The sequence below is a fragment of the Mus caroli genome, unplaced genomic scaffold (assembly GCF_978045245.1).
Source record: "Mus caroli unplaced genomic scaffold, Mus_caroli_1 scaffold_17, whole genome shotgun sequence".
In the NCBI taxonomy this organism is placed as follows: domain Eukaryota; kingdom Metazoa; phylum Chordata; class Mammalia; order Rodentia; family Muridae; genus Mus; species Mus caroli.
The window spans coordinates 45,396,270-45,409,908 of NW_028227272.1; the positions used below are offsets into that span (position 1 = coordinate 45,396,270).

General features: G+C 42.7%; 1 protein-coding gene across 1 annotated transcript in view; it reads left to right on the top strand.

The window, feature by feature from the left end:
- Positions 1 to 977: 977 nt before the first annotated feature.
- The window catches only part of Morc1 (MORC family CW-type zinc finger 1), a 200,138-nt gene continuing 187,476 nt past the window's right edge, over positions 978 to 13,639 (top strand). Inside the window, exons 1-3 of the mRNA XM_021185413.2 lie at positions 978 to 1,039; positions 7,000 to 7,053; positions 12,179 to 12,213. Coding sequence (XP_021041072.1) covers positions 978 to 1,039; positions 7,000 to 7,053; positions 12,179 to 12,213 — 151 coding nt within the window. The remainder of the gene's footprint in view (positions 1,040 to 6,999; positions 7,054 to 12,178; positions 12,214 to 13,639) is intronic.

Consider the following 13,639-nt stretch of genomic DNA (forward strand, 5'->3'; position numbering starts at 1 on the left):
GATTTGGACACAGGCCAGCAGTGCAGGTGTGAGGACAAATAGAAACCGCTCGTGACCCCTGCAGATGGTGACAGCTGTTAACGTGGAGGGAAATGCCTGCACGTCGCATCCTGTCTAAAGTCTGCTATCTGTCCTCAGCTCTTCCTCTTGCTTGCCTTTTTCTCGCCCCGACTCCCCAATGTAGAAGACGTAATTATACCCAAGATATACAAGAGTGCAAGTGGACCACTCAAGTAAGGAGAAATGACTTTATCTTTCTGGGGCTCAAGCAACTAGGGGGGAAGGGGCAGAAAAGAAAGGGGGAGGGTAAGAGCTCTCACTTCTGATTCAGTTATAATGCCCTACTTTTCAGATGGACAGTGATGGAAACTGCCAGCAAGAGGGAAGTCTGAGGTTATAGAAATCCCACTTCTGAAAAAAGGCCAAACCAGACACTTTCTAACAGCTTTCAAGAATCTCCCAGAAGGGCCTAGCACGGTGACACAGTCCTTTAATTCCAGCATGTGCGGGACAGAGGCAAGTGGATCTCAGTGACTGTGCCTTTAATTCCAGCGTGTGCGGGACAGAGGAAAGTGGATCTCTGTGAGTTCAAGGCCAGCCTTGTCTAAATAGTGAGTGCCAGGATACTCAGGACAATGAAGAGAGATCCTGTCTTAAACAACCACAACAGAAGCAAAACAACAACAACAACAACAACAACAACAGCAGCAGCAGCAGCAGCAGCAGCAGCAGCAGCAGCAGCAGCAGCAACAAACAATAGCAGCAGCAGCAGCAAAAACAACAACAAAATCTCCATGAGAATAGCCACATAGCAGGGTGAGCTTCCGCGCTGAGATCACCAGGGGGCGAACGCATCTGTTGAGCTCCTACTCTGCAAGTGAGCCAGGCCGTAGGCGTGGACGTAGGCGTGGGCATGGGCCAACAGTTTCCGGTCAGACATCCACGTCTTCTGGTGTCCACAGGTGGTGCTTGAAGACATGGACAAATATGCCTTGCTGCAGAGGGCTAAACTACATCTGGATTTCATCCACGCCAATTCGTGAGTTTCCAGAGGGGTTGGAACGGGGTAGTTTTTGTCCACGTGCCACCACCATATTCAATTGGAAAACGAAAGCTTAATGAACTTGGTAGGACTGCTTTAAGAATGTATTTATGCTGTGTGTGAGGACTTAGCGGGGAAGCCGTAACTCTATATCTGGGGATAATAACTGAATAATTTTGATGTTCTTCAGGTAAAGCCGAGTGGAAGGATTGTCCCATGTTTATCATTTAACAAACTTAAATATTGGCCAGCAAATTAGAACACTTATCCCCCTCCTTTCTATCCTTACTCCGACACTCTGGAAGACACTGTTAAAAAAAATCTTGTTGCTATACAGAGTAATTCGCTTGTGTAGATTTCAACTGCAGTGGGCAGTAATCGTGTACTTTTCCTTTTGTGCTGAGTCAGATGTGTTTGCTGTCTGACTAGCTGTTATGCTGTCAGACTAGAGGGAAGACAAGGCAGTTGAGAGAACCAGCTGCTCTTCCGGAGGACTGGGGTTCAATATGAAACACTCACAAGGAGACTCACAACCCTCTGTAACTCCTAACACCATGTTCTGGCCTCCTTGGGTACCAGGCATGCACTGTGGTACTCCGATGTACATATACCGAAACACCTTTGCACAAAAAAATTAAAAATAGAAAAGAAATATCACAGTCTGTTCTTAACCATGACAATTGACCAAAATCCCCCAAGTGCATCTTTAAAATTCGGGTTAATACAGAACTACAAATGAAAATATAAATCTGACTGTGTTGGTATATCTTCAGCTCTTCCTATGCATAGAGGCCTAATGTAAAGTTGAAGATGGAGACAGGAGTAAGAGATGAACTAGGATAATAATACAGTCCACTTGCAACCATACACCATGATGAGCAGAGCAAAGCAAGGTTATGATCCTGCTTAGATGGGTATACCACTTAAAGTACGGACAGCTTATTTCTAGAACTTTCCAGTTGATATTTTTGGAGTGATACAGAGGGTAATGAAGATCTGCAGAAAGTAAAACCATGGGCTAGAAAAGGCTACTGCAGTCAGGTTGCAGAGGCAAGTGACTGAATTTTGTGGCGTCATTTGTCACTTCGAGTTCGGCACAGTACAACAGTGGATGCTGTGTCTGTCATTCATACGGTGTGTTGGTGTTTAGGAATTACCTCGTAATCTGTTATTTACCGAAAGCACCAACTGATAAGATGGATGGAGCAAGTTTTAACCACAGGAATGGAAGTGTGTAGAGATCCAGAACAGGGTTGTCGTATTTTGTAGGACACTCTGAGATTCTAAGGTAACAGAGGAGAATAGGCTGTGCTAAGCAGATGCATACCTGCCGTGGAGAGTGGCTTTAAGCTGGAAGGATGGGCTGTCTTCTCAACTCCTTGGCTGACCTTCATCCATAGAAACAGGGGTAAAACTTTTTGCTTAATATTTGAAATAGGGTTTTGTTGTGTAACCCAGAGTGGTCTTAAACTTCAAATCCCTCTGATTTCGCCTCTCACGTTCTGGGATGGCTATATGCAGTATTCTGTTTCCATACCCCAGAATCATACCCTATGATTAAGCTCATGCTTTCTCTAATGCACTCAACAATTCTCTCCATCCTTTCTGCCGTTGACTTCAGCCCAAGCCACATGATCTCTCTTGTGACCCGCCCTCCACGCGGCCTCTTATCCAGTGCTGTGCTTCCGACCCCAGCTCCTCCTAGGCCTGTGTTTTCTGAAGCTTCCAGGCTGAACTTTTGAAAAGTGAACCAGATAGAAAGGCCATTCATCAAAAACTATTAACAGTGCTTTCCACTTGGTCTTAAACACTTCTCCTCAGGGGCAGGAATTCCTATATGATCCAGACATGCCTTTATTTTAGCCTGTTCTCTGTATCCATCAAAGGTTTAGTGTGGTCTCAACCACTCTTTCCTGCTTTGGGATGTTTACCTGTTTGGAGAGTTTCCACCTTGGCCCTTCAAAAGATAAGAGTTCTTGTCTGCAGGGGTCAGATGAGGTATTAAGAGTCTTCGGTGACTTTCCATTCCATCCTTTGTAGTCACTCTTTCTTGTTACTGCTCTGAAAATAGCCCTGCTCAAGCTCTGGGAACTTGTCTTCATGTGTTTGTGTATTTTCTATGTACCCCATGATTTCCTTCTAGATTATGACTTGAATTCTAAGAAGGAAAGACCCAGTCTGTACACAGGGGACACGGCTAATGTTTATAAAAATTTCTTGAATGAGCTAGCACAGAAAGGCCGTTAGGGTCAGAAGTTTTACACTTTAGAGAGTCAGGGACATAGCTTAGTGTTAGAATGCTTGCCTAGCACTGAGGCAGGAGTGCGTGGGTGGGTGGGTGGCGGAACACCTTCATAGATGCAGGAGAGAGGGGAGGAGATAGGGAGTTTGTGGAGGGGAAACTGGGAAGGAAGGGGGATAACCTTTGAAATGTCAATAAATAAAATAACTAATAAAAAATGAAAAAAAGAATGCTTGCCTAGAATTACTGTGAATTTCTAGTGGGTTGGTTACATATAACATTTTAATTAAAAAATAATATAGACAAAAATAAATATTTATAATTTGTGCGTGTGTTTGTCTTCCATGTGTGTACAAGTGTGTGTCCATGGAGGGTCAGAAGAGTGTGTCAGACCCCTTGGGACTAGAATTACTGGCAATCATAGCATCCGGTTTGGATGCTAGGAACCGAATTCAGACTCAGATTCTTTAGTCTAGAAGAATGGCAAGTGCCTTGAACCACAGGCCGCATCGCCAGCCCCTGCACTTCAGTTTTAAATTCTCTGTGCTTGTGCTTGAAGTAATGATTCTGTAGAGCATGTCTTTTATTTAAAACAGTGTTTTATATTTTTATACTAGTTTCCTCCCATGAAGGACAGCTGTCTATTGGTGGCTTAAGAAAGCTAATTTAAAAATAGCTTACAGAATACTGAGTTTAATAAGGTATTTTGTGCACATATGTCATTGTACTTTGCTTATATGGCCCCCTTCATTACACTCTAGTCTTCCTGCTCACTTCCTGTTGGTCTTCCTCCTCCCCCTTCTAGACTGTACATGTGAGAGAAGACACATGAAATTTCTCTTGTCTTTAGCCACTCCCATCACTCTCTCATTCTCCCTTTGCTAATGCTTATTTTAAAATAAATTAGAAAATTTAAAGAATAACTGACTCAAAAGTCCTTTTCTTAGCATCTGAATTTGAAGTTAAATTTGGCTTATGTGTGTGCATTTTGTTTTCTTTGAGACAAAGTTTCTCTGTATAGCCCTGACTGTCCTAGAACTCACTTTGTAGACCAGGCTGCCCTCAAACTCAGAGATCCACCTGCTGCCTTCTGAGTGCTGGGGTTAAAAGCATGTGCCATCATGGCCTGTCATGTTTATTTTTATGAAGTATATTTAAGCTAAGGTGCTGCCCAAGGCTTGAAGTTCCCATTAATTTATTTATTCACTTTACATTCTGATTGCAACCCTCCTTTCTCTCTGCCTTTCTTTCACACAGCCCCCCTTCTTTCCCTTTTCCTCCGAGAAAGGGAAGGCACCCTGGATACCACTCCATCTTGGCATATCCAGTCACTGTGGGACTAGGCACATTCTCTTCCAGTGAGGACAGACAAGGCAGCTCAGTAGGGGAATGGGATCCACGGTCAGGTAATGGTTTCAGGGACAGTCCCCATTCCAGTCATTGGGGAACCTTCATGAAGACCACGTTTCACATCTGCTCCATATTCTTGTGGTGGGAGGATGGGTTCAGCCCATGTTTGCTCTTTTGTTGGTGGTTCAGTCTCTGGTAGCCCCCAAGGGTCCAGGTTAGTTAACTCTGGTGGTCTTCCTGTGGAGTCTCTGTCCCCTTAGATTTCCTCAATCTTTCCCCCAACTCTTCCACAAGATTCCCTGGGCTCCATCTAATGTTTGGCTGTGGGTCTCTGCATCTGTTTCCATCATCTGTTGGGTGGAGCTTTCAGAGGATGGTTGTGCTAAACTCCTCTCTGCAAGCCTAACAGAGTATCATTAATAGTGTCAGGGATTAGAGCTTGCCTATGGGGTGGATCTCAAGTTGGGCTGGTTACTGGTTGGCCGTTTCTCAGTTTCTGCTCTGTCTTTATGCCTTCACATCTTGTAGGCAGGACACATTTTGGGTTAAAGGTTTTGTGGGTGAGTTGGTGTCCTTATCCCTCCACTGGGAGTCTTGTCTGGCTGCAGGAAGTGGCCACTTCAAGATCCATAAGCACCACTGCTAGAAGTCTCAGCTAAAGTCACCTCCATAGATGCCCTGAAACCTCCCCTCTCTTCCCAGGTCTCTGTCACTTCCTAGAAATGCTGCCCCCTACCCCATTTCGATTCTCTCTCCCCCAGCCTGAAGTTTTTAACATTTCAATGGTGATTCCCCCCCCCCCCTTGTGTGCATGCACTGTGGGGTGTGTGGGGTGTGTGTGTGTGTGCAAAGTTATGTAAATGTCTCTTTTGTTTCTGCTCTCTTGCTTCTGCTACATATTTTCTACACAAAAAGAAAAAAATTGCAAGCTAGAGTTTTGTGTTGAAGTTGGTGGCTGTGTGTCCACATCAGGAAATGGAAAGCAAGCACCTGATGCTGTCAGGAGCCTGATATCACCCACAGATCACCCTTCCCTGCAAGTATTGGAAGTGGGGAACACAGAGAAAGGCCAGCCACCATGTTCTGGAGAGAATATAGCATTAGGACTGAGGAGGGAGTCCATAGGCATCTGGGAAGCCCACTCACAAGTGCCTTCTCAACTTTGGAAAGGCTCCATACAAAATTATACACAGTGGAGTTGAACAGGGTGCCTGCTAACTTCTGTATCCACAGGTTTTTAATATTCTCCAAAAATGATTTGTTCCTAAATACTATTATTTATTAAATACTTAAAAGAAACAAAAACTCTACTTGAATATTTAAGAGGTGTCTTTAAAAGATCAAAGTAATTTGTAGCAATAATACATTCCTTGGAGTCTCCCTTTTACTAGGATATTTTGGTAAGACCTGTTTGTAGAACAAAATATAACCATATGAATATATGAAAATCATGCCGTGAAGCCCATTTCTTTGTGTGCTAACAAAATGCTAATGTTGAAATAATCTAAGGGGCTGGAGAGATATCTCAGCAGTTAGGAGCACTGACAACTGTTCCAGAGGACCCCAGTTCAATTCCTAGCATCTGCATGGTAGCTTACAGCCATCTGTAACCACAATTCCAGGAAATCACTTATTTTCTTCTGGTCTCTGCAGGAACCAGGAATTCACATAGAGCACACACTTACTAACAAAAGGCCCATATACATAGAAATATAAACAAATATTATCTTTAAATGATAAGTCAGGGAGTGGTGGTACATGCTTTCAACCCCAGCACAGGGGACAGAGGCAGGTAGAACTCTGTGTTTGAGGCCAGCCCTGTCTACAGAGTGAATGAGTTCCCGGACAGCCAGGACTATTTAGAGACACTCTGTCTCAGAAAAAAAAAAAAGACTAAATCAACCAACCAATCAAAAACAACAACAACAAAGCCCACAAACAAACAAAAACCAAAAATAAAACCAACAAAAAACTTAAAATTAACTGAAAAATATGTTCTTCCTTTAGCTTTAAAATATATAGGATCTATTTCAGAGTCTTAGCAAGTAGTTTTTTAAGATATCTTAAAACTAAATTTGATTAAAATAGAATTCATCATCTATGTGTTACACACTTATACATACTAGTTGTATTTTAGGTAAATATCATTATTGCCTGTATATTTTCCAAGCATACTTAGTGTTGGTTATCCCTCCTCCCTCCCTCTCCTTCTGTATTGTTCTTCCTCCCCTGTCCATAATTGAATCCCTCATCTCCTCTTAATTGGTAAGCTGTTTAGAGTGGCAGAATGTTTGACTGTATCTGAAACCCTACTCTGATTACATACTAGCCTCACCTTTTTCTTCTCCCTTTATTTCCTCATCAGCACAACACACAGTTTCCTCTTTGGAGCGCTGGCTGAGTTGCTGGACAACGCAAGGTAAGATGTATCTGTGAACAAAGGTCACTGGGGAAATTTCAAGACACAACTATAGTCTATTTATATTTGAAATAAAACTATAATGCTATTGAATAAAAAAACAAATAAAAGTGGACATGGCTGTTCCCTAAGGGGATGAAGGAGTTTTGTTGTTGCTGTTATTGTTGCTGTTGTTTTAACTATAGATACAAGATAGAACAGAGAGGGAGAGACATCTGGGAGAGTTTAGAATGAACATGGCTGGCAGATTGAAAGGGGGCCATGTGAGGAGAGGGGAGGAGAGGGGAGAAAGGGGCCAGGAGCCAAAGAGGCCAGGATCAACTCAGAGACCAAGAGATTGGCATAGCCCTAAATGGCTGGGTTAGATAGGAAAGAGAAGCTGGGGGAAGGGCAGCCCAGGAGGACCTTGTAACAGGGAGGAAGGCTGGCAGCCAGAGTGCACCTAGATAAGTTAATAGGCACCTCAGTTAGGCATTTGTCCTGGGTTTGAGACCTAAGAACTATTATCTCCCATTTGGAATGTACTATGATTTGCTTTCCTATACAATCCAAGTACTATACAAAAAGACCAAATAAGAGCACCCCATATCTTTACTTATTTGTGGTTTCACATCTGAAGCTCTAGGAACATGGATGTCTGCTTTTCTCTTAGCAGTTGTGTAAAAGCAGGTATTCATTTAGCTGTTTCTTGAATTATGTATCAGTGCATGCTATGTCTGAAGCCAGTTGACTTTGAAGCCAGTTGTACTTACCAGTCGCTGTTGCTTATATAAATGTGTTTGTACACGTCTATATATGCATCTCAACTTGTCCTAGTTGGCTTTCTGTTGCTGGGACAAAGCACTGATCAAAAGCAACTTGAGGGGAAACAGGGTTTTCTTTGGCTTTCACTTCCAAGTCACAGTCTGTCACTGCAGGGAGCATAGGCAGGAATTTGGAGGTAGGAAGTGAAGCAGAGGCCATGGAGAGGTGCTGCTTACTAGCTTGCTCCTGTTGGTTGTTTTTATATGGCTGAGGCTCATCTGTCTAGGGATATACTACCTACAGTGAACTGGGCCATCCTACATTAACTAGTTATCAAGAAATACCCTCTAAAGCCATGCCCATAGAATCCTGTGATAGAAGCTTCTAGACCAAGGCTCCCTCTTCCAAGGAGCGTCAAGTTGACAACCATGACTCGCCATCGCATAACTCCTGCATCTCTTCAGTGTCACTCTGAGATTGGGGGATCATTATACCATCTCTACTCACGTAGGCATGGCGTACAGGCAGACTAGGTGGCTTATTAAAAGTTATGACATGGTTATTTGGCACAACTGCTAAAAGTTATTCAGTAGCCATGTGGCCATAGAATCCAGTACCAAATTTAATGAGTCTGGTGAAGGTAATGAAGCTTAAGTTCCCTCTTTATGAGTTTAAGATTCATCCAGTAGTGTGTTTTGGAAGACTTGAGAAAGACTCAGTTTTGTTTTGGTTTGGTTGTTTCCCTTGAGACATGTTCTCATTATGCAGTACAGCCTGCCTCAGGCTTCCTCTATAGTCCAGGTTGGCTTCAAATTCATGGTTTCTTGCTGCCTCCATCTCCCAAGTGTTGGGATTGTGGGAACACACCACCATACCTAGCTCACACCTCCATGTCTCAGCTCAGGTGAATACTGACTTGTGTATATTTCTATTTCTTGTTTAAAAAAAAATGCTTACTTTCTCTGCAGCAAGAGAAGTCAAGAAACACCCTGTAGTTTTCTGATGAAGGCTCTTAACGGGGGAGCTAAATTCCCTGTCACTAGTTGATAAGATACCAGGTTCTTGAGCTTGCCTCTCAGTTCGACCCTGAGAAGTAAGATGGCCTTGTGAGAGCCCATAGAGAGTGGAGTAATTAGCTAACTACCTAGAAATTCCTCCAAGCACCAAGAGGGGAATCGGACGCTAGCACTTTTTTTTTTTAAATTCTCTTTCTGTAAGTTAGAAAATAATAAATTGTTCAGTGTAGAAGGATTTAATCCAAGTATGGAGCTACCAGGGATGGGGCCAGGATCAAGTTTGGGGTGACTGATGCTCCTACAAGGATTCCTCATCTACCCCTAGATACTGACTGCTTCTGAACACTGTTTCCCAGAGCTTCATTAGCTCTGACTCTGAAAGAAACACATTTTCAGGAGTTGCCAGCTTTCTCTTCTCCTGTGTTTTACATAGTCATTTAAGCGAGAAGGGTAGTTAAAAGCGGAATGTAGTAGGAAGGGTTCTGGGAGAATACTTTACATGGCAGAGGATGCGGGGTGACTGGGGAATGGAAGACTGACTTGGCCTCAGGCATGAGGGAGAAGATGGAGGAAACTTTTCTGAGCTGTGTTTGCAGCCCATCTCTTGTTTGCATCGAGCCTGGAAAGAAAAGGCAGATAAGGTTCAAGCAGCAAGAGGCAGGCTGGGGGTGTGGTGGGGGCTTGTTCAATAAAGGACTGGCCTTGTGAGCACAAGGATCCCAGGGGTCACATACACCCTCCCCCCTCTTCCCCCCCCAACCCCCCTCCCCCCTCCCCCTCCCCCCAAACCCCCCAACCCCCCACTCCCCCCTGTGATAGTTGCAATTCCAGTGCTGAGGGGTGGAGATAGCAGCATTTCCACGCTCACTGGGCTCACTGGCCGGCTGGTGTATTCTAATTGGTGGTGAGATTTTTTTTCTTGAAAGGGATAAATAGTGTTGTTGAAGATGACACGTGAGATTTCGTCCAAACTCTACATACTGTCACCCTTGTGAACATGCACGTAGGCACTCATGCCTACCCCCATGAACATGCACCATCTCTCCCTTCCTCTGCCTCTCCCCTCCCATTCCCTCTTTCTCTCTACTCCCTCCCTCTTCCTCTACCCCCTGCCCATCTCCATCTCCCCTCTCTTGTCTCCTACTTTCCCTGAAGTGACATGTGGCAGGTATCTTCATAGGACTGGGCTGTTCCTTCAGCCCTGCTTTACACCACCGTTGCCCTTGGGGGACCGCCCACATTGGTCTTTTTTTTTTCTGGCTTTGACAGACACTATGGTTTTTTTTTTTTTTTTTTTTTTTTTTTTTTTTTTTTTTACCTTTGATTAGATGCTGATATTAAACATCAAAAGAAAATGTACATTTATTATTTTATTTAAGATGCTCAGTTGGTCTCCTGAAGGATTTTCTAAACATCGCTGTTACTCAAATAATTTTGCATTATATTCAAGACTTTAGTGATTTCCTGTGGATGTATATATTAGAACGTATGTATCTTTTTTTAAAAAAGTTTTTATTTATTTATTATTTATGTGAGTACACTGTTGCTGTCTTCAGACACACCAGAAGGGAGCATTAGATCCCATTACAGATGGTTGTGAGCTACCATGTGTTTGCTGGGAATTGAACTCAGGACCTCTGGAAGAGCAATCACCTAACCATCTTAACCACTGAGAGCCATTTCTCCAGCCCCCAGACCTAACATATCTTAAAGGGATATCGTGTAGAGAAGAGGAAGGAAGGGTGGTGGCAGAGAAAGCAGCGCTGGAGGTGTGGCTAGTACAGTAATGATCCAAAGAGAACATTTCCTGGGCCGAAGCAGAAACTTCATAAAGCATCCAGTGAAGAGTCTATATACACAAACTGTTTCTTTAAAACCCTTAGTCTCTGCTGGGAGTGTGACTTAGTGATAGAATATTTATTCTCATGTGCCTGGCCTTTTATTAGTTGTCTAACACACAAGAAGAGAAAAACAAACAAAGAAAGAAACAAACCTATCAAACATTTAGCTTTAGTCCAGTGGCATTTCCTGAGCGCCTGATGTGTCCACGGTTCTTAGCAAAAGGCACAAGTGTATAGTGGAAGGATTGACAACTACATACAGGATCTGGTGAGGACTAGAGGAGAATAAAGTCAGTATCCCACTCAGTGCTTGCTTTATATACAGGGAATACTTGAGAAATGGCTGGGATTCTTGCAGAATGTGTATGTTATGAAAGCCTTACGGTATTTTTAGCTATATGGTAAAGCAGGACTCCCCACCAGGCTGGCTGACTGAGTGCTGGGTGCGGTTTATTAGGTGTAGTACTCACTCTCCCCCTCTGACTCTTGCATCTGCACTGAGCTGATGCAGCCCCACCTGTCCCTCAGACTCTCTTTTTCTTTAGCACATAGCTTTGGCCATCAGCTGAGAACTTGTTCCCCATTGTCAGCATGGCTGCTCTTACACCTGATATGGAAGCCAGGATTTGGCGTTAGAGTTTTTCACTTTTACAAATCCTGAAATACAAGAAATAGCTATGAATTTACAAAGCTGAGAAAATAAGGAAGAAAAAAAAGAAGAAGAAGAACCAAAAAACTCACTGTTAATCTCATCTCATACAGTAGCAATCAGAATATTTTTCTGTGGAAGGCCGGAAAATAAATAAATTTGTCTCTGAAGGCTGTCCAGCATCTGCTGAAATAATTCAGTTCTGCTGGTGAAGGGCTAAGAAATCCATACTCAGTACTTGAGTGAACAAGTGTGATTGGGTTCTAATAAAACTTTATTTATAGAAACAGTTGATGAGCTAGACTCCATGGGCCATAGTTCACCTTTATAGGAAAAACTTTTATTGACATTTTGAGGGGCCGGTAAAGCATTTTCCTAGCATGAATGGAGCCTGAACCCTCATCTCCACCATTTCAAAGAAACACATTTCATTTGAACATGTATATAACATATGCCTTTAAAAATATGGTCATATGGTACAAATGACAGTAATTTCCCTTTTCTTTTCAGGTTTTCAACTGGAATATGTCATGAAAAGTCATCCTATGGCTTTTTATTATTCTCTGGGAAGTTTTAAAATATAAATACTGTATTTATGTTCACTTGAACCTTTTCTTTATACCACGAAATTCCATATGCAGTCTTTTAAATGTACTAAGTTTTAGCTTTTGTAATATTTGTAAATTACGGGTGATGACAGTTCTTTGTATATAAATGTTCAGTGAACCATCTTAGAAATTGACCTTAAGTGATTTATGATTTCTGTATTGATATCTTACAATATGTTACACCTCACATAAGCTATGGAGATTAATGTTATTTTTAAGACACATTTTTTTTTCTGTGAATCAATGTTATATCTGTATTGTTTCCAGAGATGCCGGGGCTGTAAGACTCGATGTGTTTTCAGGTGAGCACACATTTTCTTTTCTTGCTTTTTTTTTCTTCTAAGAAAAAGCCTGTAGCTACTTTGGTTTTATTTTATTTCATCAAATCACACCACATTCTGCAGCTTTTTGATGTAATCTAAGTGCTTTGTGAACACCGTGACCCTGTGGGGAGCCAGATTGAGAAATACATACTCTGAGGGTCAAATCACTCACTTGCTGGAGGGTCTGTGTACAAAATGATGTCTTCTGGAGTTTCCTGAAAACCTCTGAGTGATTTGGGGCCATGAATTTATTGGCCATGAAAAGCAGTTTTATTTTAAAAATCACATCAACATAATAGTTATTCATAACTAAGCCTATATCATTTCTGATTTATTGAAGTCTTAAAAATGCTTAAGTGACTATGTGGTGCAGATAATTGTCTAACTGCTACAAAGTGTTTTCTTTATTGACTTCATTTGTGGTTCCTCAGTGTCTTGTGTGCTTATTATTTAGTCTTGGTAGATTGGGATGCTAACGCCCTTAGTTTCTGAGATGAAGTTAATGCTACCTTCCTGTACCAACACAGCCTTCCTTCCCTTAGTTTCTGGTCCCACAAGAGGGGATGTTGTCCATGATGTGATTCCATCTCTGAGAAAAATGCATCTCCTATCACGTCTCATGTCTGAACATGTTGACATGAGTGCTTAGTGTTCATGAGATATGTAGAGGTTGAAATCCCAAGACATGGGACACAGTAAGTGGTACTCTCTTTGTTTGTCCTGTTCACATTATGAAAAGTCTGAGAAACGAATGGACAAGTGAATCTCTATTGCTGAGACATAAGATTAGGTTGGGGTGTTGTACCGGCTGGTTTTGTGTGTCAACTTGACACAAGCTGGAGTTATCACAGAGAAAGGAGCCCCCTCGCTTGAGGAAATGCCTCCGTGAGATCTAGATGTAAGGTATTTTGGGAGAGCCCCTTGTGGGTGGTGCCATCTCTGGGCTGGTAGTCCTGGGTTCTATAAGAAAGCAAGCTGAGCAAGCCAGAGGAAGCAAGCCAGTAAGTAACATCCCTCCATGGCCTCTGCATCAGCTCCTGCTTCCTGACCTGCTTGAGTTCCAGTTCTGACTTCCCTTGGTTATGAACAGCAGCATGGAAATGTAAGCCCAATAAACCCTTTCCTCCCCAACTTGCTTCTTGGTCATGACGTTTTTGCAGGAATAGAATCCCTGACTAAGACACTTTGTTATGTGGCTTGGATTTTTTTTTTTTTTCTTGAGAGCAGTGGGAAGTCAGGACAGGATTTTAGCAGTAGTGGTGACATGAACTGCTGACCAAAATCAGGTTGCACATTGTGATTAGAGGAGGAAGAAATTAGGGAGCTGTTGCTGTCATCCAGAAAATCCAGATCTTCTGAGTGAAGTCAACACAGCAGAATAGCGTGGCCTAATCCCAGAGGCAGG